The sequence below is a fragment of the Myodes glareolus genome, chromosome 22 (genome assembly GCF_982192425.1).
Source record: "Myodes glareolus chromosome 22, mMyoGla1.1, whole genome shotgun sequence".
Taxonomy (NCBI): Eukaryota; Metazoa; Chordata; class Mammalia; order Rodentia; family Cricetidae; genus Myodes; species Myodes glareolus.
In genome coordinates this window covers 20,422,821-20,446,546 of record NC_142047.1, presented here as the reverse complement: position 1 = coordinate 20,446,546, position 23,726 = coordinate 20,422,821, and the positions used below count along the sequence as shown (strand labels likewise).

General features: G+C 37.6%; 1 protein-coding gene across 4 annotated transcripts in view; it reads left to right on the top strand.

Moving 5' to 3' along the window:
• Positions 1–23,726, top strand: part of Rpgrip1l (RPGRIP1 like) — a 98,385-nt gene that overhangs the window by 7,686 nt on the left and 66,973 nt on the right. For all 4 annotated transcript variants that reach the window (XR_007230560.3, XM_048426784.3, XM_048426781.3 and 1 more), the window contains 6 exons: positions 750–1,048; positions 4,827–4,929; positions 6,123–6,266; positions 16,981–17,086; positions 19,131–19,277; positions 20,570–20,643. Coding sequence is in view for 3 of the 4 variants with exons in the window: in XM_048426784.3 (XP_048282741.3) it covers positions 750–1,048; positions 4,827–4,929; positions 6,123–6,266; positions 16,981–17,086; positions 19,131–19,277; positions 20,570–20,643 (873 nt within the window). In the remaining variant the exon portion in view is untranslated. The remainder of the gene's footprint in view (positions 1–749; positions 1,049–4,826; positions 4,930–6,122; positions 6,267–16,980; positions 17,087–19,130; positions 19,278–20,569; positions 20,644–23,726) is intronic.

The following is a 23,726-nucleotide window of genomic DNA, read 5'->3' as shown; positions in this document are numbered from 1 at the left end:
ATTACATCACCCCCATGTGCCCGTTCTGTCTTTTGTTCTGTCTGACCAGTTTTTATCAAAACTTGAAAGAGTCAAAGGTATAAGTTCCTGGAATGTCAGTAGAACAATTTATGTCAAAAAACTTTAAGTATCATTAAAATGATATTTCTTGCATGTAATTATTTTCTGAAATTAAACACAAGCATTTATTGAGCACTAACCAACATTTAATGTCACATTTTGGTTTATTTTGAATTTTCCGCTGGATTTTATATGTGTACATCTGTGAATTCTATCACTTTTATGATTTTTCCTTGTCTTAATCCTATAGAAATATAAGATACTATCCTACCTAAATCTGCATAATCTTAGATCACTTTTCAAAAGTTCTAACTCATTGTGGGTTGTGGGCATGGCCCACCACATCCACACTCTGACTACATTTAAGTGCATCCAGTGTTCCTATATAAGGTCATGCGTTAAAAATTGCGTTTCTGGAACATATGGGGTAAATATGTGTCCTCTCTTTACTAACCTTAAATGATAAGCCTTAGGAAACTGCTATTTGTCAGTGCTATAAAGCAGATTGTTGCCCAGTGGTTTCAATTAGCATCAAAGGATTCTTCACAGGCAGTAATAGTTACATCAAAACCTGAAATTTATTATTCAGGTTCTGCACTGGAGTCTTCACAGTGATTATGTTCCTTTCAACAGAATGCATTTTATGCTGACTTCTCACATTCCTTTTCATCTTTTTATTATTTCCCTAGAATGGCCACCAAGTTAATACGGCTAGTTAATGACAAGAAAAGATATGAGCGGGTTGGTGGCGGCCCCCAGCGGCTGGGACGAGATGTAGAAATGGAAGAAATGATTGAGCAGCTGCAAGAGAAAGTCCATGAGCTTGAAAGACAAAATGAAGTCCTCAAAAACAGGCTAATATCAGCCAAACAGCAGCTCCAGGGCCAGGGGCACAGGCAAACTCCGCACAGTCGTGTGCAGGCTCGAATTAACACTGGCCGCAGGAGAGCTAGCGCAACCACAGGCTTACAGGAATGTCCCAGGAAAGGTAAAACAGTCACCAAACACTGCACTTAAGTCTAAACCTGTTTCCAGCTTTGTTTCTTATTCATGTTCTCACATGTCTTCAAAGGGGGCTAGAAACAGTTTGAGGCTTGCTTTTTGCAAGATCATAATCCTGTAACAAAGTCGGTTTTGTTCAGGAATCCCTAGGTCACTCTAATTTACTTAGTTAAACAATCCCAAAACTATTTTAGTAGGCATGTGTAAAGCTAAGAGCAGTTGAGGCTCAGTTGAATGTGAGTTCTTGGACCTGCACGCTGGTAAAGTAGGACAGATTGTCCCTGTTGATTTGCTGTTTTCTTTACATGTAAAAAGTACTAGAGCTGGTGGTTATAAAAGTCTCGTCATCTCTAAAATAATTATGCCATCAGTTTATTCACACTGAAAAGAATGGTGTAAAGCTTCTCTGTATTACAAAGCAATTGTGCAGACCAAGCTAATTCAGGCATCAAGGCCAAATTCTTTCCACTCCCAAATGAACTTATTAAAATGAAACTAAAAGTGTATAAATATCTTAAGTCGCTTTTTTGCAATGACACTTCTAGAGAAGAAAATAAAATGCTCCCTCTAATTGGTTTTTATTAGGAATATGCTTCACAGAAATATCCAACATCTTTTGTGATATTAAAAAATGATGTAAGCCTTTAGTTATAATTCACTGAGGAAAGGGAAACACCATATGAACAGAAGGAGAGTAGAAAAAATTGTTGTAGTTTTCTTTTCCAAAGCAAAATGTTAGCACTGTCTCTTCCCTAGATAGTGAACCTTTGAAGTCAGGACGGCCTCATCACGGACAGGAGGCAGCTGCAGGATGAAAGGGCTCAGCTGTTGCCACTATGTGAGATTGCGGTAGCCTTTGGGTATAATCAAAGTGAGCACAGCGAAGTATAAATCAGCAAACACACTCTGCCGTGAATTGTTATTTTATATGGAAGTCAGCCCTTGACATCTCAGCCTCGTTTTCTTCATCTATAAAATGGAGTGATAATAATGCCGGATTAGGTAAGAGGAAGGAAAGTGGAGCTCACTGAGGGACATTCTCTTAAAGTGTCGTGTCCTCTCTGAACCTTAGCGTTGTCATCTAGAAATGCAAGTGCATGAGATGATATAGAAGGGCTGCCAGGTCTTTCATGCTACATAAAAGTAATGCCCAAACTTTGCATTGATACGGCAAGCCACTTGCGTTAAATTACTGCCCAAATCAAAGGTATCAGCTTAACCTCCTCTATTAAAAATATTTGTTTTAAAACTGATCCATGGAACATCAGTCTTTTAAACATAACTTGTAAACTTAAATATCTCCTTATATCTATATTCTCTTTGTGATTTAGAACTGCTTCCGCATTTATAGAGTATGGGACACAGAAATCACACACTGTGGTCAATATTGATGAATACTTAATCATGGTGTGTGAATAAACCTGAGGTGTCCTTTGCAAAGTTAATCTTCAATGTGCAGTACACCCTTCAAGGCTGCCTTGAAGACTAGGAAGTGGGCCCAAGTTTTAAGACTGTCTTGACTTGAGAGAGGGCTAAGTGAGAAGCCCAGACTCCTCTGGCCCTAGGAGGCATCTACCCTGAAACAGCTGTGGGGAGGGCTTCATTCTCTGTTTACACCTTGGAATAAATGGTGGTGAGCACTAACTCAAGTGTGATTGACATTATGTAGACACAGTTCTTACTGTGAAGAACCACTGAAGCAAAACTTTTGTAAAGTGTGTATGTTTATAAAATACAGTCATTAGTGTCCGAGCATGGTATCAGCTTGTGATCCAACACCCAGTACTCAGAAGACTGCAGCAAGTAGCTGGAGAGATGACTTAGTGGCTAGGAGCGCTTACTGATCTTCTAGAGAACCCAGGTTCAATTCCCAGCACCCATATAACACCTCACAAATGTAAATAGCTCTTGTTCCAGGACATCTGATTCTATACTCTGGCCTATGAGGGCACCACGATGCATGTGGTACACAGGCAAAAACTGGCATTTCACAAATGATGATGAAGATGAGGATAGTGATGATAAATTATTCTTAAAAACATTAAGACGAGCCAGATAGTGGTGGCCCACAGTTTTAACCACAGTGCTCAGGAGGCAGAGGCAGGTGGATCTCTGTAAGCTCGAGGCCAGCCTACTGTACAGAGCTCATTCCAAGACAGGACAGCTGTTGCACAGGGAAAGTTAGTCTTGAAAAACCAAAACCAAAAAAAAAAAAAAGAAAGAAAGGAAAGAAAGAAAGAAAGAAAAGAAAAAAGACATAAGACAAGAAGATGTGGAATTTGAAGCCATCCTGGTCTATATCAGACAATCAAAGCAAAGCTGAAAAGAGTATGTATGTAATAACCATTAGTTAAAAATAATGACCAAAGTTACTAATTAATAATCAAATCATCATGTGACCAAATCAGTATATTTTGAATTTAGTCTTTTAACTCCTCTGCTAATTTTCCGTTTCCCCATAATTGTGTATGGAAAGCTTAAGATTTAGTATTGTAGCCCATGTGTCTGGCTGTTGTAGCACAGTGAAGTCTGGATGTTTCAGGCAGATTTTTCCTGTGCTGCAGAGTAGGCTATGGCAGCATATCAGAAAGAATGAATGAAATCCATATCCATCTGTCAACTGAAAAATATTGGAATTTCTCATTTTGAAAAGGTTAAAACTTCTCTAAAGAGAATTTTTTTAGATCTTAGACTAGTCTCTATTTAAAGTCTGCACTTCACTCTAATGCTTCTGGAAATAGAAGGTGACACATATAATTAAAAGTATGTCTGACTTTTTAACAAATGGACTGTCCACGCCAAACTTCATATGCTTTTTTCCCTTTAAGATGAATGTTTCCTTCTATTGCCTAGGCTAGCTCAAACAGTCAGCCTGCCTCAGATTCCCTGCTCTCTGAGACTGTACGAGTGTGCCACCATAAATAGAACATGCAACTTTCTATTAGAAAAATACTGTAGGATACTGCTTTAAGATCTCTTGTTGGTGATTCATTCTCCAACCACCTTTTTTAAAATATGAATTTTCTTATTGGGATTGAATAACAAAAAAAGATGACATAAATTAAGGATACAAGATCAAAGGATGTTTATGATTAAGTATAAAAGATCATTATCAAAACCACTAAAAAGGAACTAATGAGATGGTGCTTGCCCCCAAGCTTGGTGACCTGAGATCAATCACCAGGACACATACAGTGGAAGAGATAACTCTGACCCCCAAACATGTGCTGTGTTACATGCATTGAGTGTCCCAAGGTCTCTCGCTCTCTGACTGTGGCTCTCTGCATCTGTTCCCTTCTGTTGCAGGAAGACGTTTCCCTGATGGTGACTGTGCAGGGCACTGATCTATCAGTGTCACGGGATGTCAATAGCCATCACTTTATTGCTACGTTCTTTTAGTTGAACAGTAATATTTGGTTTTACCATAGACTAAATTTTTCCCTTCATACTTCAGTTTTTATTATAAATCTCTGAATTAAAAAAATGGTGGTTCTTTCAGAAAGGAAAATAAGAATTCTAAATCCCAAAATGTATAGACTTATTTCTAGATGGTTTCTCTAGCAGAATTGTTCAGAGGGCAATACATTTTCTGTTTCACATACTATCTGCTGGTGGCTGAGGGATAATGCCCCTTGGCTTGCACTTCTGTTGCTCCATTCTAAGAACATATGTAGCCTAGTGTTTATTATAAATATACTTTTAGCAAATCAAGGATCTGTCTTTCTTAGCTTTTTTTCCATAATAGTTTACTACTTTATTTTTAGGTGTAAGATTCCAAAATATAGATGAAGCAGAAACTGCACAACCTACGCTCACAAAATATGGCAGTAGTTTACTTGAAGAAGCCAGAGGAGAAATAAGAAATTTGTATGTATTCTTTTTCGTGGTCATTTTAGAACTTTGTATATTGATTATGTCTTATTTTGATCCCTCTTTTTCCTTTATTGTAAACAAAAGTGGAGTATGTATAAATAATTTGCTTTACTAAAATACTGCTAGTTCTGGGGAGTAGTAACAGGTATTATATAACATGTTCTCAGTGGATAGTTTATCTATCTGTACTGATGGCAGGGTGTATGTTCAATTTACCACCAAAGGAATGGCCTGAAAGTCAGTCACTTCGAATAGTTTCTGTTTTAGAGACATTTTCATTCCCATAAACTTACAGGCCTTTTTTTAGATCCTAACTCAACCGTTTTTGGGGGGAGGGAGACATGGAGAGGAGTGAAGAGCTGCTTGAAAGTCTAGAAGTATGTGACACACATGGATGTCAGCTCTTGCTTTCCTGTGGTTCCGTGAGACGTGCATTCTTCATCGTGTCATGGTTTCAAAAGAGTTGCTTCTTCCTCATTCATCTTTTTTCTGGTTCATCTGGTGCTTTCAGTGTCTGAGCTGTGCAAATGATGTTAGGCCCTTACCTGCATCATCAGAACATTGACTAAGGAAAGAAAGCATTACACTAAGATTATCAGCCTTAGAACATTGCTAAAGAATAAAATGATACAGATTTGAAATGTTTTCTTTTGAATGTTTTAAATACCAATCACACTAGTTATCAACTAGTGAGGAAATAAAAGGCTAAATAATTTCTCATTTTTAGCTAATCGAGTGAAAAGCCAGGGTTTGTAACAGTTTCCCAGGACTCGCTGCACTGGACGCTGTCAGACAAGGAAGAAATAAATGCACGCTAGAGACCATAGTTATGTTTGGCACATGTCATGCTCACTCTCTGAAGTGTTAACAGCTGTGCATGTACTAAAGAGCAGGACACATAAATTATGTTGTAGAGCATCCAGTAGGTGACCTGTGCATCCTTAACTGAATTCAACCACAGACCAGTCTATTGCCTAGACAGTATCTTCTAAAAGGCCATCTCTTACATTGTCCCAGATATAGTCCAGGTCATCACATTGAATCCGCTGCTATTTCACTGTATGCAGAAGCCACTTTATTAACTTTTTCTTGCCCTATATTATAATAAAGAGCTATCTTTGCCCTGACTTTAAATACTACAAATTTCTCCTCAAACTGCATATTCTTATCAAAATTCTTTATTGCAGAGAAAATGTTATTCAGTCACAAAGAGGCCAGATAGAAGAATTAGAGCACTTAGCAGAGATCCTGAAAACTCAGTTGAGGAGAAAGGAAAATGAAATTGAGTTGTCTCTTCTTCAGCTTCGAGAACAACAAGCTACAGATCAAAGGTATGTTAAGACTGAAATATCACTTTGATATACTCCAAATTAATTTTAAATAACTTAGCATGAACCATAAGATGAAAAATCCATCTAAGCTATTTCTATAAACCCTATTTCTACTTAATATTCTTTGGGTAGAAATGCTGTAGACCTACTAACTGTATCAAGTACTCCTGTGAAGAAGGGGCAGTTTTCCCTAATCATCCTATGGCTGGCTGCCACTCTCATCTGGCTCTATTTACCCCACTTGTCAAGACTTTAGAAGTTTGCATCATTTGATCACAGCTGCTCAGAGAAGCATGGGTAACAAGCTGCACTCCCATACTGTGTGTTTAAGTCAAGTCTTAAGGGTTTGCTCAGCCTGTAGTTCCACAGTGCTTAGCAGCATGTGACCACAAAAAGGTGTCAAGTCTCCTTGTACTCAGTTTATAAGAAAATCTTATGATTGTTGTGGTTTATGGTCTACCTTGGCAATAGTTTCCTTGAGACCACTGTATTCTGGTGTTTTATAAAATGATATTTTTGTTCTCTCTCAGTTTTTGGTTCTGATCATATTTGTTCATTTGTGTGTTGACATGGTGTTTTGAACAAGATTTCTTTTCTCCACAGAATCTCTTCAGTTACCTTCTTTTCACAACCTTTTCTCTTCTTTTGACGTAACTGCAAATAGTAGCTTATGGGACACTCATGTATATAAAACTCCACTTCAACAGCTGTTAATACCTTAACAATATTACTTTATTTAAACTTACACTTCTGTTTCCTTCAATTAGCTAGTCCTAGCACACTGTCACTCATAAATAGTTGAGAATGTATCTCTATGCCCAACAAAATTAATAATCATTTATTGATAGCATCTAATAGCCAGTTTATATTCAGGCTTGTCTAAAGATACCTTTCTACTGTTCATTTTAGTGGACCCCAAATAAAATTGCATGTGGTAGTGGTATTGCTTTTGCTCTTTTCACATATCTCATAATTTGTTTAAATCAGACTTAGTGACTTGACTTCTATTTCTGCTTTGTGAACTATGTGACATACTGGGCAAGTTCCTCTTTTTAAAAAAAAACAGTATAAAGAAAATACAAATTGAAGGAATTCTGGAAATGGAAAATATGGAATAACAATCAGGAACCACAAGTGCAAGCATAAACAGCAGAATACTAGAGATGGAAGAGAGAATCTCGAGCGATGAAGATACAATGGAGGAAGTAGACTCATCTGTCAAAGAAAACATTAAATCTAACAGAAGCTTAAGACAAAATATTCAGGAAATATGGGACACCATGAAAAAACAAACCTAAGAATAATAGGAATAGAAGAAGGAGAAGTTCAGCTCAAAAGCACAGAAAATATACTCGACAAACTCTCAGAAGAAAACTTTCTTAACCTAAAGAAAGTTATGAAGATGAAGGTAGAAGAAGCTTACAGAACATCAAATAGACTGAACCAAGAAAAAGTCTCCTCGCCACATAATAATCAAAACACTAAACATACAGAATAAAGAAAGAATATTAAGAGCTGCAAAGGAAAAAGGTTAATTAACATATAAAGACAGAGCTATCAGAATTATACCTGACTTCTCAGTGGAAACAATGAAAGCCAGGAGGTCCTAGTCAAGTGTTATGCAGACATTAAAAGACCACAGATGCCAACCCAGACTACTATATCCAGCAAAACTTTCAATCACCATAGACAAACAAAACAAGATATTTCACGTCAGAACCAGATTTAACCAATACATAGCCACAAACTCAGCCCAAAACAAAGTACTAGAAGAAAAACTCCAACCCAAGAAAGTCAGCTACATCCACAAAAACACCGACAATAGATGATCTCATAGCAGCAAATTCCAAAGAAGGGGAAAACACACACAATAACATCACCACCACAAAAACTAAAATAACAAGAACTAGCAATCACTGGACATTAATATCCCTTTATATAAAAGGGGATATATAAAAACACATAGGGTAACAAATTGTATAAAAATCCCAGTAAGATTTTCTAACTTTAATTTCAGATAGAGTATTAAGTATTGCTTTTTAAAAATTAGAAATAGAAAAAATAGGGTTTTTATTACATTTATTTATTTTGTGTGTACACACTCATGTATGTGCACAAGCATCCATGTGGAAATCCAAGAACAACTCACAAGAGTCCCTAGGAATTGAGCTTAGGTCCCCAAGCAGCAGGGCAGCACACGCCTTCCCCACTGAGCCCTTTCACCAGCTCTAATCCTGTCTTCACAAGCTAGCCCTGCATGATGAAGGATCTAAGGAAATACATGAAACAGTAGGCTTAGGTTGTGGTTTTAAAGGAAGATTTTAATTTTAATTTATATGTATGGATTTTTGCCTGAATATATGTCTGTACATCATATGTGTGCCTGGTGTCCACAGAGGCCAGATGAAGGTGATGGCTCCCCAGGAACTGGAGCCACAGGTGTTTGACAGCTGCTGTAACTGCGCTGTGAATCAGACCTAAGTCCCCTGGAGGAGCAGCCAGTGCTCTTCATCACTGGTCCATTTCTCTAGCACCAACTTGGTTTTTTTCCTTGTTTGTTTGTCTAAACATACTAAAAAATTATATGAAAAGTCTTAGATTTGAAAGATTAGTATAATTTATAATTATATTAAAACTGTAATATGTAAAACTATATTATATAAGAGGATCCTAATGTCAAGTAAAATTATATAGTATTCTTTTAACATGGCCTAAGAAAGATGAATATTTTTGAGAATTATATGTAAGCTGGGGCATAATTAAAATTCTGGCTTTACATCACTTTTAGTAACAAGGCATTAACCATGTTCCCCAGAAAGAACTACTTTAGACTCTGCCTCCTTAGGTAGCATGGCTGCCTCCTCGTGAAGGACAGGGCCAGAGTCTTGGACCTCATATCTGAGTGTGCTTTCTTAGTATTATTACCAGCATCTATACTTAAGATATTGCCTGAACAGAAAATGCAGTGTGTGACTAGGAACATGACTCAGTCAGTAACATGAACACCATGCAAGCTTAAGGATCTGTGGCTAGATCCCAAGTGCCCACGTAAAAGCCAGACATGACAGCCTTTGATCCTGGAACTGAGAAGGCAGAGACAGAGACTCCCTGGGACTTATCAGTTAGTCACCAAGCCCAGGTTCAGTGAGAAACCGTGTCTCAAAAATTAAGGTAGAATACAGTTGAGAAAGATGCCAAACATGGGCCTCTCTGTCCTACACATTCACACACACACCAACCCCAACACACACACGTTTACTCGGGGCAGGTTCAGGCTTGAGACATGTCACGTCAGTTTTGCTCAGCCATTAGGCAAAGGTTATCAGGGACTACTTTTCCTATTACATTCTTCAAGGACAGTAAGACGGACTGTGTTAACTGTTCCTATTCCAAAGGGGTGTGGTCATCTTAGAGCTAGGCTTTCGGTGACTGAAGAGGGGCGCCACAAGTCCTCCAACCCTAGGACACAGTTGAGCAGAAGGAGAGTGCAGGCAGGACAACATGCTTTCATATTCTACGTGTTACCAAGAAAAGACAGTGTTTACCTTGAAGTCTAAACCACGGCCTTCCACGGGGACCAGATGAACCACATAAGAAGAAGCAGTCTCTTTTTACCACATCAGCTATTAGAAGTAGAAAAGAAATTGTATGATGAGCAAAGGAAAATTGCTATAGAAGCCAAAGAAATAAGCTAGTTAGTACCTTACCCCAATGAGTTTATAAAACTAAAATCCACATTATCTGCTTAGAAGGAAAGATACCTCTGTTGAATAGCACGTTGTTTCTTGAATACAGTTTTTGAAACTAAAGAAATAAAGATCTTCAAGACATTTTAGCAATTATGTTTACTTGTAGCTCAAAACTTTATGTGTAACAGCAATGTTTTGAGGCTAATGGAAAATTATTGAAAAACTTAGGGGAAAATGTAAAACTTGGTGTAATTTACTGTAGAGAGAAATAACAAAATGGAAAACATATTTGAACTTCTCTCCCACTGGTACATTATTTCAGATTGAAATTCTAGAAGTCTGATCTGGATGTTGGACCCCTTGTTCTCAAGCATGAACCTAACGTAGCTGTAATCTGCAGAGTGGCAGCACTTGATATTTATGGCAAGGAGCCTTTCCTAGAGCAGCACAGAAACTCTCCGTAGTGTGTGTTTAATAGACCAGTTTGGTTTGGCATCAGCTTGACATAAACTTTTGGTTATCCAAAGCCCTTAATTGCTTTGAAGTAAAATCCCAGTGCTGCTCTTTTTTATTAAAGTCATGTTTTTTCCTGTTGTTGTGGTCTATTTTGGAAGACTGAGTTGTGATTTTTGCATATGTTCTACATAATGCCTCATTAGCAAAAAAATCTTGTATCATTTACAAGTAGCCTGAATGTCTGTTGTTTTGAACAAAAAATCCATATTAAAATTTAAACAATATAAAACTGCACATTTTCTGCTTATTAAAAAGGCTGTCTTAAACTAAATGCAAAGCAGTAACCAGTGGGCACATGTATGTGAGCATTAAAATTAGAACAGTTTCACCTTTTATTTACTTTTTCAACTCCAAAAATAGCTATACCCTTAGCAAATGTGTAACTAGTTTGTACTTTCTTTAAAGATAAATATTAGGGCACTATTTATTTTCTTAATTAAAAATCATGTAAGTGCCATTATGTCCCAGGGGAGGAAATGTGACCTATATATGTTTCAGACTCTCTGACTTGCCGTGTTCCCTTTGGCAGACGGCAGACTGTCAAATTCTAAACTAAGAGGTTCTTTGCGGCCGTGCATTATAAAAAACAGCTTGGCCTTTGGGCCTTTCTCTTCCCTTTTGCAGGAACAGGATTACTTCCTAGCACTCTAAATTCCCTCCCAGCACTTACTTGGTAACACAGTGAACTCCCGAAGGCAGAGCCGCTGGTGAGCTCTGCGTGCCTTCTGCCTTTAACCTATCTGAATGTGGTGCCAGAGCTGTTTGTGCCGCTCGCTGCTACATAAACCCCTCATGCTGTCTCCTCCTCTTTCTTCTCTCTCTCCTTTCCCTCTCCTTTGTCCCCAATTCTGTTCTGTTTCCTTCTTTACCAGCCTCTGACCCCTCCTTTCATCCCCTCCTCCTCTCCTGTTTTCCTCTCCTCCCTTCCCTCAGTTCCTCCCTTTCGCATTTGTGAGTTGCTTTTGTTACTTCACCCACTGTATACTTAGGAGACTTGAAAGCATTGGAACATCCTCCTATATAACAGTTCTTCAGAACTTTAATGAATAACACAGTAGCATCATTCAAAACTGAATGCAAATCCATATCCAGTTTTTTCCTGATTGCTCTAATGTCCTTTATAGCTTTTTTTTTAAGTAGTACATTTTATTTTGGGTTTTTTTTTTTTTCATCTAGGATGCAACCGAGGATGATGTGTTCACTGCCATGTCTTTTAACTTTTCTTATTCTAGAGTGGTCCCTGCTCTTTTCCAGTTCAGTGACAGCTGTTTGCAGAATACCCCTCAATTTGGATTTGCCTGATTGCCCAGTCCACTAATTTAGAGGGCACATCTGGCTCTCTGCTGGAAGGATGATGGGGGCCTGGGGTACCCATGCAAACATTATTATGCAGAGAGACGATCTGTCATTTTTAAAATACCTTCAGCTTCCCCTATTGTTCCGAATAACTTAGAATGTGTCCAGTGACAAATATTATACCCCAAAACTATATTCTTTTGTCCCTCTGTTTTATATTATTCATACTGTCTAAGATTTTCCTGGATAACAACTTAACACATTCTTCCAATGCTCGTGGAAATACACACGACAGAGCAGGGGAGGAAGACTTGGGAAGGGCTCTTTTAACAGGAGAAGGTCACTTGAAAGAATGAGAAAAACTTAGCTCTTAAAACTAGAGTTGAGTGTTGACTCAGTCTCTTAAGTACTTTGTTCAAATGCCTTATTTTTCTAATAAATGAATAAAGAAATGGGTAAGTGGCTCCCTACTCTGTAAAGAAGTCATTTATTCCCAAATAGCTGGAAGATTCGCCTATCCAACACTCTTCCTAACGTTTCAATTTTCTCATTTTATTGTCATCGAAACCTCTACCATTCCATTCATTCTTTCTGATAATTGTGAGTTAACCTGCTTTTGCACTGGATTGGAGTAGTCTTAAAACTAAATTTAAAAAATACAAAATCTTCAGTTCCCTTTTGCAAGGTAAAAGTACATTTTCCTCTGGGATTTTGGAAATACTGGCTAAAAAGTCCCAGATTCCCATAGCTGTTACAATAAACTTTCTATTGAAATCTATTAAACTTGATCCTGAACATGACCATCTCTAGAAGATGAGCGAAGATTTAGGTTACTTTTGCCCCAAACCAGTTCTAACCCTTCCCCTCACATCAGAGTACATGCATACGGGAAGTCTGTCAGATCTGTCCCTCCACTCCTCTGAATGGTGACAGTAAGAAAGTGCTGGAGTTGTGACTTGTTCTTTGTCCCAACACCAAGAGAACTATTCTGTATTAGCAAACTAAACTTACATAGTCTTGTGTTCCTTTATGCATTCTTAAAACAGGGAGTCATCTGTACCTAGGACCGCAAGTAGTGAATCTGAGCAAAACCATTACCCTTTATGTCTACTCTTGACAATTTTAGGGAAAGTCACTGCTGTCTTTATTAGAAGCTTTTTTTTAAACATTCATGCAAGGAAGTCAGGACCACGAGGGGTTGGTCCACCCACTGAGACAGTGTGCTTGAGCTAATGGGAGCTCTCCAAATCCAGCTGGACTGGAACTGAAGGAGCATAGGATCAAACTGGACCATCTGAATGTAGCTGACAATTGGGGCAGACTGAGAAACCAATGATAATGGCACTGGGATTTGTCTCTACTGCATGTACTGACTTTTTGGGACCCTATTCTATTTGGATGCATACCTTCCTAAGCCTGGATGGAGGGGGGGAAGGCCTTGGACTTCCCACAGGGCAGAGTACCCTGTTCTCTCTTAGGACTAGAGGGGGAGGGGAGAGGGTGAATAGGGGGTGCGGGAGGTAAGTGGGAGGAGGGGAGAAAGTGGAAATTTTGATTGGTATTATTTATAAAGTAATAAAAAGGGAAAAAATACAGAAACCTAAAAAAAAATCTATGCTAGTGTTTTGTTTCGTTTTGTTTTTCCCAGTTATCGGTGACCCACATTTCTTTCAACAATATGATAATCAAGTCCCTACTGCTGTTTGGAAAGAATATTAAAATGTTTTCAACTGTGATTGCTTTAACTTCGTGCCTTGGACTCAGACAGCCTAAGACTATTTTATTACTCACGGCAATCCTTTCCATTCTGTCTCCTAAACATCTGACCTCACTGCCTCCCAGAGCCTCGCAGCGCAGCTTCTGTGTGATGGAGTGGCTCCCCATCCTCTGTAGTGCGCTGCCCATAATCCTTGCTGTAGCAAGGAATGCAACACTGGCAGCTAAGGAGGGGAGGCCAGTGTCTAGGGAGTGCAGTATATGAAACTTCGACTGTAGCAGTGATTTCTGCTTTTTAAGCCTTCGTATTAGACTATACATTACATAGCTCCACTGAAAGTTCTCTTTCTCCAGTATAGCTGAGGTTTTAAGTTTCTGGATTTATTATGGCACCCAGTAGCAAAGCTGGAGTCAAGTGTTTTCAAGGCTTCCATTCGAAATTCTTTTTCAGAGTTTATTGCTTGGCTGTTTCAAATTATACAAGAGAAAGTTGGCACACAGGTTGTTGAGCTGGGTTACTTTTTTCAACATAAAGTCTAATTTATTTCAGCTTGTTTTTAATCTAGAGAGGAGCCAACAACTTTTCTCATAGTTTCAGAAGATCTGATCATAACTCAAAATCTTATCTATAAAAAGAGAAAGCAAAAAAAGAAAAATAAAATCACTGCATTTTCTGACTTAACTGTTTACAGTTTTTTCCTTGTTGAAAGTTTGAGAAATGGATTTTTACAAAGCCTTAATTAGAACTCTTAATATCTGCCTGCAGGTTATTTTACTTTGTGTAATGCAGCCCATACAAATGGTTGCACAGCTGTCAGAGTCCATCTGAACATTGCATTGTGCATAGTTCATTCCGTGAGAACAGCACCATCCTGAAGACTTGGTCCTATCCATGTAAAGGGCAGTGTACTGTGTAGAGGCCTCAGGGAACATTGCTGATGCATTGCTCCTACACCTCTTCCTCAAAGGAAGCCAACCCTAGGCTTTGTCCACAGACATCTGGGTCTAGGACTGGCTGCCTAGTGATGTCAGTTGTTCCCTCTCACTTCTGATATCCTTGGGGGCCTTTTGTGACGTCTCTTTCCCGTCACTCCACTCTCACTCTTTCCCCAGAGTTGTCTGTGTAAAAATGTTGAGTTGTTTCTCGGGTCTGGGGTGTTGGGGTGGTTTGGTTGTACATCATGAACACCATGCCACAGATATCATGGTGATAATTTTAATGTGAGTGTCCTTTATATCTCTGACCAGCACTTGTGACAAATTAACATCTTAAGATTATTGGCATCAGAAAATATGTAATCATAGTAATCAGAATACCGGCTACCTGCCAAGCCCTCACATGGGATTGAGGTTTTGCATAGTCTAGAATAGCTGTGCTCCATGGTAAACTGACTTTGTACTTAACATGCCACGGTATTATTCTTGATTTCAAATACAGTTGTGTTCATGTCCAGTGTTGGCCGTCATTGGTATAAAACGCTCTGCCTCTTTTCTTCCCAATATGTTGGGGTCCATACCCCCAAAGCGTTCAGGGCAGTGCTCAGTAGAACTCTTTCAGCCAGAATACTACAGCGTTTAAAGCACTTGTTCTCCTTTGCAATACAAAGAAAATTCAGCATCAAATTTTGTGAAGCTGTATGACTGAACTGATTGTTGAGATTTAATTGCTTGTTATTAACATTAAACTACAGTTAATTTTAAAATATAGTTGAAAATATAATTTTCTTCTTGGAAATTTTGTTTTAAAACAAAATGTGGATTTGATCCTTGGCACCTTCCCTACCCCAGTAAAAAATAGCAAAAAACTGAGAAGGGGGTCTAGAGAGATGGCTCAGCAGTTAAGAACACTGGCCATTCTTCCAGAGGACCTGGTTTCCAGTCCCAGGACCTACACTGCATCTCATAACCATCTGTGACTCCAGTCCCAGGATATGTGATGCCTCCTGCCCTCTGGGGGCACCAGGCACACACCTGGTGCACAGGCATACATACAGCCAAATTCCCATAATACAAGATTGTTTAACTTAATTTTAAGAAAGACTAAGACAATAGAAAATATGACAAAGAATTTATATTTTTGAGTCTCTTTCTGTCCTGTATCAGTAGATGCTATATATATTATTGAGTGGTTAAACCAAGTAATTCTGGGGAAAATAAGTAAATTGTATTTAGATTTCAAATGTTTTTTCACATTTTGAATGAAAACAAATTTGTATATTTTCTTTATTTAAAATATATTTTTCTACATATTGCATTTTAGTGAAAAATGTAAGAACAAGGAAAATAGCAATAAGCACACTGTTGAATCTGTGATCAGAGCTGCTAGATAACTTGTTTGAGACACATAATTATTTTAACATTGTGTTAAGACTGTGCCCTGGGAAAGATCCAAGCTCTTGGACTTGTTTATCTTCTGTGTGAGGACAACTAACTGTGCAATGCCAAAATACAATGAACTTTCAAATATCAAAGAGGAAAACTGAGTATTTCAAGTCCTCAGCTGGTTTACAGATGTGTGAGCTTTGTAGTGCATTTGCTGGTTCCATTGGGCCTTGTGACAATGTTTCCAATATGTGGATACTAGGTAAGCCTTAGAAGTCAAATTACTTAGTTTAAATGCTGAAATAATTTTCTGAATTTAAATTTTTTTACCTTTATATTTTTTAAAGTGAAGTCTTAAAATCAAGGCTTCACAATTTAAAAAAAAAAAGTTTAAATGAGGCATTAAATTAAGGGACCTTTTTTCTGTCAGGAAAGTAAATGCCTTTTGAGAACAGGTATTCATTTAGATCTATGATTAACCTTTAACAAGATCTTCCTGTTAAATTCTACATTTGCTTTAATCTCAGTAGGAAAAATACAAAATAGTATTGCAGCATATAAGGTTTCTATATACCCTGTGGACATCAAATAATCTCTTACAGCTAAAGGCACATCTGCAACATATTTAAACGCCAGCTTTGGGCATTATTAGTATAAAATGCTAAGTCACTTTTTTTGGAAATATTTATGAAAAGTTGAAACTCCAAGAGGAAACTGTAATAAATGCTAATCTTGTGATACTATGTGTGTGGAGGGAGTGGTGGGGAGATGAATGACGGTGCTGCCTCTTCTGCACGTAAGGAACGTAGCGTTGCAGTTCATTATGGAACCGTAGAGTTTGCTGGGAGACAATGCTGGCTGAAAACTGATGGTTTTATGCAATCTTCCGGACCATCCTAAAATAGCTGTCATTCTATACTATCAGCTTCATGAAGCTAACATTGCCATCGAGTTTGGAACTCCCTTCAGATTCAGAGCGTCTGTTTATACACTTTCTAGAATGGATAGTGACTGGTTTTAATCATCTACCATAATTTACAATAATATAAAAATTTTAGATGACTTATTTATACACAAGTAAATCAACGATGGGTGTGTGTTTGTGTTATTGTTGTTGTTGTTTTCCATTTAACTTGTATTCATTTTTTTTCTTTTTCTTAAACACAACTTTGAAGGTCAAATATTCGAGACAATGTAGAGCTGATTAAACTCCATAAACAACTAGTGGAGAAAAGCAATGCTCTTTCAGTCATAGAAGGAAAATTTATTCAGCTTCAAGAGGTACTGTGATTATTTATTTTATTCACAGATGAGAAGGATTCAAAAATAGTATTCAAATTGTACTTTTAATAATGGTCATAACACTAAATCTTTATTTTAATATGTGCTTTATTAAATGTGTATAATTTCTCTTTATATATTGTTCTTAATAGTTACTCCCTTCCTACTTAGGCTTTTTATAAATAGCTAAGTCATTTTACCAAGTGCATCTGCCATAAATCTCCTCATGCCCTGAACATTCTTTTCATCTCCTTTTTTCTGAGCTCACATAATGGCCTGCAGTACTGAAGATGTCTCGGTGCCTGCGTGCACATTCACTTTCACATGTGTGCAGCAAAGACCAGAGTAGCGAGCAGGTCAATAATTATATTCTGTTGAATCTTTCTTTGATGTGAATTTTGTTTTCTTTTTTCTTTTCTTTTCTTTGTTTTTTGTTTTGTTTTGTTTTTATTTGTTTGTTTTTCGAGACAGTGTTTCTCTGTAGCTTTGGAGCCTCCTGAACTAACCCTTGTAGACCAGGCTGGCCTCAAACTCCAAGAAACCCTCTACCTCCCAAGTGCTGGAATTAGCCACCACCACCTGGCTTGTTTTGTGTTTCTTTGGTCACCACCATTACCAGAAAATATTTGAGTACCCATAATGTCAGCTATCAGTATATTTATTTTAAACCTTGACAATTCAGTCTGCTATATTTAGGCTTCCCCATCCTCAGGGTGGTTTCAGGTGACTGTAGGTACACTGATAAGCCCTCACAGAGCTACTGCTTATTGGCATTGCATAATTAACAGAAGTCCTGGGATTAATGAACTCCAAAACATTCCAGATGATCAGAATTTATATTAAGTCATGCTTTCTTTGAAGTACAGAGACACGGAAAGCTGTACATTGATGTAAAGTACAGGGTCATACGATGCCTGCTTCACTGTTGAACTAAGTGGTTAAATACCTTTCAGACACGCTGAGTGACATCTTCCAACCTACAGGAACCTCCTGTAGTGCCAGATATAACCACCTTTCATACAGAAGCACAGATTTGTAGGAGAAGAATCTGTTTTGTGAGTGGGAGTGTTACCTCTGTCAGTGTATAGATAGGTCCCTCTGGACTGAAATACACGTGGGAGAAAGCAGTTTCAAAACTGCGATATTAAGAGGGGAACTGAAAAATGGTTTTATGTTCTCTTACTTCTCTGACTATCTTGATTCCCATGTAAAAGTGACCCCTGGTGTATTTGTTCACATAACAAAATAACAAGTGCCTGCTACGTTACAGGTACATCTTTTGGGAACTAGTGTAATGAAAGGCTTGAGAGGTGGAGGCCAGCAGCCTCGATGAAGTAGGGAGCTCAAAGGAAAGGCTCTAAAGGCAGCTTGCTCCAGTAACAGCAATAGTGGAACTGATCTGAGCATTCCTAATCTGTCCTAAAGGCTAGATTTCTTGTAGGTGAACTAAAAAAGTCTTACACGGGTGACTATTTCATGTTATGATCAAATGGTATCTACAAAATGCCTTTTTATAATTAATAACCTGTTTTATTTACTTTTAAAAGAATGTAGCATTTAAGTATGTAAAATTGAATATAAATCATGTTCACATATAAATTTTTTACAACTTAAAGGTTTATAAATATTTTTGCAGAATTATAAAAATGTTCTTGTATTAAAACTAAAAGCTAACCATTCAAAATTGTTTACTTTGGTCTAATGGCAAATCATCCAGTCTCTATGTCAGTGATGAGTGTTTTTTGACCCATGCTGAAGCACTTTTAGACAGCATGTCCAACCACTATAACCATAGTAAAAGGGGGAAAATTAATTGCTAAAACTAGTTTGTATACTGGTCACTGTCACCAAGTCAAGGCTAAGGACAATAAAGAGGAGACCGTTTGTGTGAGCCTCTTTTTCCTTGTGTTACATCTACAGTGTTTATGGCTGGAGGAAGAAACTGCAGTGTAAATGTTGAGGATAAAGCCGTGATAGACTCGCAATTAGTTATTCAGAGTATAATATTTAAAATGCTGAAGTGTTTTTTCTCTCTGTTTTATAGAAGCAGAGAACGCTCAGGATCAGCCATGATGCCTTGATGGCCAACGGAGATGAGCTAAATACACAGCTTAAGGACCAGCGCTTAAAGTGCTGCAGCCTTGAGAAGCAGCTGCACTCGGCCAGGTTTGCGGAAAGAAGAGTGGAGGAGGTAAGCTCCAGGACAGCGGAGTCATCTGCTGCATGGAAATGTCTCTGGAACTGTTTGGAAAAGTAAAAGAGAACAGTTCAAAAATAAATTTAGTCAAAGTCCTGAACTATATGTGTGATATTCTGAATGCAGCAGAATAGACTAGGTAGTACAGAATATGAATGGCAAGCTGAGCCTTAAAATCACCCGCAAATGTGCTGAGAGCCCCTGTTTATCTAAAATTAACGAGCCTTGAGTGAAATGAGAAGTAAGGTGATAGCGCATGGCCTGGAGAACAGCGCTTTCCTAAATACGGCTTCTTAGTCCATGAGACACAAGAATGGAATCAGAGGAATGATGTACTCCTGAGGGGTTCTGGGAGGTTGTTTGAAAACTTACCCTTCTGTTACTGTTGCCACTTATATCTCCCAACCAGCATAGTGTTTTTCTGTATCTATTAGACGTATTCCTAAGGAGAGCAGAAATGGAATAGGTGTTTACATTCTGTTCTGCACCAGGAGAATCTCCTCCTGTCTCTCACTGGCATCAAAAGAGAATGTCGAAAATAGAGATGACTTTTAAGTTCTCTACTCAATAGCAAAAAAAAAAAAAAAAAAAAGGAGTGACTACAGACTACAGAGCATATTTACTAATAAAACCTTAAATACTACAGGATAACAATCCACATTTAATCAAAATGATCTAATAACTATGATACCTGATAATTATATTTATTTCTGAAAATATTATTCATTAGGATAAAATAAGAAATATGCTTTATTCTTATGATGTGCTACCATTTATAAATTCTAGATAACAAGAGAAATTGTGTCTTTAAATAGTGATTAACAAACTTATTTTAATCATGAACTCAAAGAACAGTTAGAATTCATTTTTTATGGGCCAGTTAGAAATTAATACAAAATGAATATAGTGATGAAATTCATCATGGTATAAAGGAAAAACTATTGTTTCCAGGACCTTAAGAGAAAGCTCTTAACACATTCTTTATTGAGTTCTGACTCGTGTTGTCATAAAGTGGTGTATCCGTTTCTACTAAATTAGAACAGGAATATTAATTTCATGTTTATTTAACAACATGGAAGAAATCAACACTGAATTGAATGCAGGCACTGTATGTGGTCTAGTCAGCAGCAGCATAGGAATCCAGACTAAACAAGTGGCTGTCCCCTTCTGGTTTTCTTACCGTGTGGTTTGATATGATAATCACTTATTGTATAACTTTATTTTTCAGAGACTAGAGTGTTAACCCTGAACCATGGAAACTCTTTGTAATTTTATTTTCATTTTAGCTGCAGGATAGAATTAATGATTTAGAAAAGGAGCGAGAACTTTTAAAGGAAAACTATGATAAACTTTATAACAGGTAAATCACAATTCTATGTGTTTCATTCTCCTTGGACTCTCTTTAATCAAAGCATTTATTGTCGCATTATCTAATATTCATTTAAAAGCTAGCAACATGCCATGGAAAGACATGTACTTACTTTGCAAAAGAAAAGTAAGCTTTTTAAAGGCACTGGTTGCTGGTTCTTAACTGAGCTGTAGTATATCATCACGTGGAGAATCAGGTTGTTTTGTTGCTAGTAACAAGCACTGTCTGTCATTTATTGAACACGAGCTACAAGCCAGTAGATGTCATGCGGGATGGCTGCATCCATTCCTATCAATTCCTCGGAACACTGTGGAATGTAGGATTCTGCATGCTCAGCCAAGGAGGTAGAACAAGGCTGGAGTACGACAGATACCATATGCTCCTGAAGAGTGTTAGAGTCGGGAGGCCTGAGAGGTTCCTGGAACTTGCTTAAGTCTCTTATTGGATTTCCAGCATATTAGCAGAGTGAATGTGGTTGGGAAAGGGGCTCTCCAGCAATATCTATGTTCCTTATAAAGAGAAACTCGGGCACCTCAGCCTCAGCTCAGGATGAATTTTGAAGAACTACTTCACTTTCATTTCTTAATGTTTCATAATTGCAGCCTTTTAGAAAATAACCCCTTTTACTAATATTCAAAGCAAAATTCTACCCCATGGCTAAGTCTTGTTAAACGATTCTGATCTGTCTATCTTAAATATGTCTGTGGAGTTGTTACTGTCTTTGCAGTATGTGGATGACAAATGTGGGATGACGTGCAAGCTGACTTAGCTGTTTAAATATGCTTTATCTGATACTCAACCTCTACTTCATGTTGGCAATATACTGAAACCTAACAAAATAGTATCTGTGCTTAAAATATATCTTTACCCTTTTGATGGAATGTTTTGCAGATTAATATACATTTTAAATTTTGAATTTTTAGTTCTGACAGTGTGTGTGGGGAATTTTATTTTGGTTACTTGTAAACATGACCGAAGTCTATATTAGTTATTATTGTAATGCTTTTTACCTTTTTTTCCTTCTTAGGGGTTAATAACAGTAGGCTACCAGTTAAATATTCAGGGCCCTCTAGCAGGAGTAGCCTAGCTAAACATCTTTATGTGGAATTGCATAAAACTTCCTTCTAGACCATTTTGTTCCCGTCCCCTTCTAATTAGCTTCACCTAAAAAAAAAATCCATTACACCTCCTGGCTTATATCTCCATCTCTAAAATGTTGTGTGTATATTTACACTGATGTATCTATATGCCTTACAATCATATGTTTGAGATGTCAGTTGTTGTGCATATAATGCGCTGCCCTATTGTGAAAAGCGATGGTATCCTGCTCTTTTAAAAAGGAGGCAACCGAGAAGCCAGATGAACAAACTTGTGCAGAGTCACACAGCACTGCTGGGAGTTAGTGTGGAACTGAACCCAACTCTTTCTGCTCTAAAACTTGATTTATTTTTCCCCAGTGCACCACTGTCCCTGATTTTAATTGTATTTGAAAAGTATGTGTGTGAAAAGGAAACATACATGAAATAATGGACCTGTCATACATGCAGAGATTTTGATTGATTTATACTTATTTTGAACATCTTGTAACTCTAAGTAATTTAATGTGGTCTAAATTACAAAAAGTACCATTTGGCCATTACTTCTAAATTTCTACTTCGCTCCAACTTGAGAATTTACTAGACACACTTTCCTGGAATAAAAACATCAGACTTATCTGGGAATAAAACATAAATGGAATTTTGACAAGGCATATTTTTCTCATATTTACTTTATCACCATAAAACATTATCTTTCCATATTAGAAGATGATCTAAGAGTGTAAATCTGGCTTTGCAGATTTTGCTCTTTTTTTTTTCTTTTTTAATGTTTTGGGCTTGCACTACATCTTTCCTCATCACACTGAAAGCAGGCTTCATTGTGCCACTCACACATAAATATTATATGATGTGTGTGGAAACAAATGGCTAAAGTGAGCATCAAAACAAAGTACAAAAAAACAACGACCCCAACATGTGCATATAATCATAAGTAGAATGTCAAAATTTTCTGATGGGATTTTTTATTATGCATTCAGAAGCATAAAGAAACTGCAGGCATGGCCATCGTCCGCAGATTCTCGCAGCTTCTTTCTCTCATTACACTCTTATTCATCACTGCTGAAGTAATGTTAATCAGAAACTACGAATGCTACTTGTTTGCTTACTCATAATGATCACATGCTTTTAAAAGGAGAGCATGTGTTTGTTCTTCCAAGTTGGCTGGTTTTCACGAGAAAAAAAAAAAGATGATTTGCAGATTGCATTCTCATCTTCCTTTTTTAAAATGAAATTTTGAAAGTGTTTATTACTTGACATGTGACATATTAGAGAATCATGTGGTAAGATAAAACCCTCATGTTAGTACTTGGTATGAGACTTCTTTAATATGCTAAACATTTTTGATACAGTGCCAAGAAATAAGAACTTTAAGAAATTTTCAGTTTTAAGATTCAGAATAACTTTCTGCAATTAAATCTTCCTGTGCAGTAAAAGAGAAACTTCATGCAGTAATATAGTAAGGCTGTGTTCCATTCCTGAATTTAGTGTAGTTTGGGTGCCAGGAACTAGTAGATGCATTAGGCCTTAAGCAACAATGTGCACATATAACCTGGGGAGGTTATTGGAATCTGGGTTCCACCACACTTCCTGAGCCTCTCATGCTGAGCACATGCACACGTGTGCACACGCACACACACGCACACATTCACTCACTCACTGTGTGCACAAAGCGCTGCTACCACTATCCACTGACAAGTTTTCATCTTCAGGTTGTGTCCAAGATTCCTGTTGAAAGTGAGTTTAAGCTATTAATTTTTTGACAGATGTTTATCTAATGGCTGTTTGTTTAAAAAAAAAAAAGTCCATTTAGAGTTTGAGTGTTGTAGTGACCTTTCAAGAACCAAACAGATCAGGTTTTTATATTGTGAAATTACTCAGAATTTGAAAGAGCATGGCTGCCCCCCCAGTAGACTCTGTTCTTTTCTACATGAGCTCTGACTGTATGCAGTACCTATGGGTTTCTTCATGGGAGAGGGG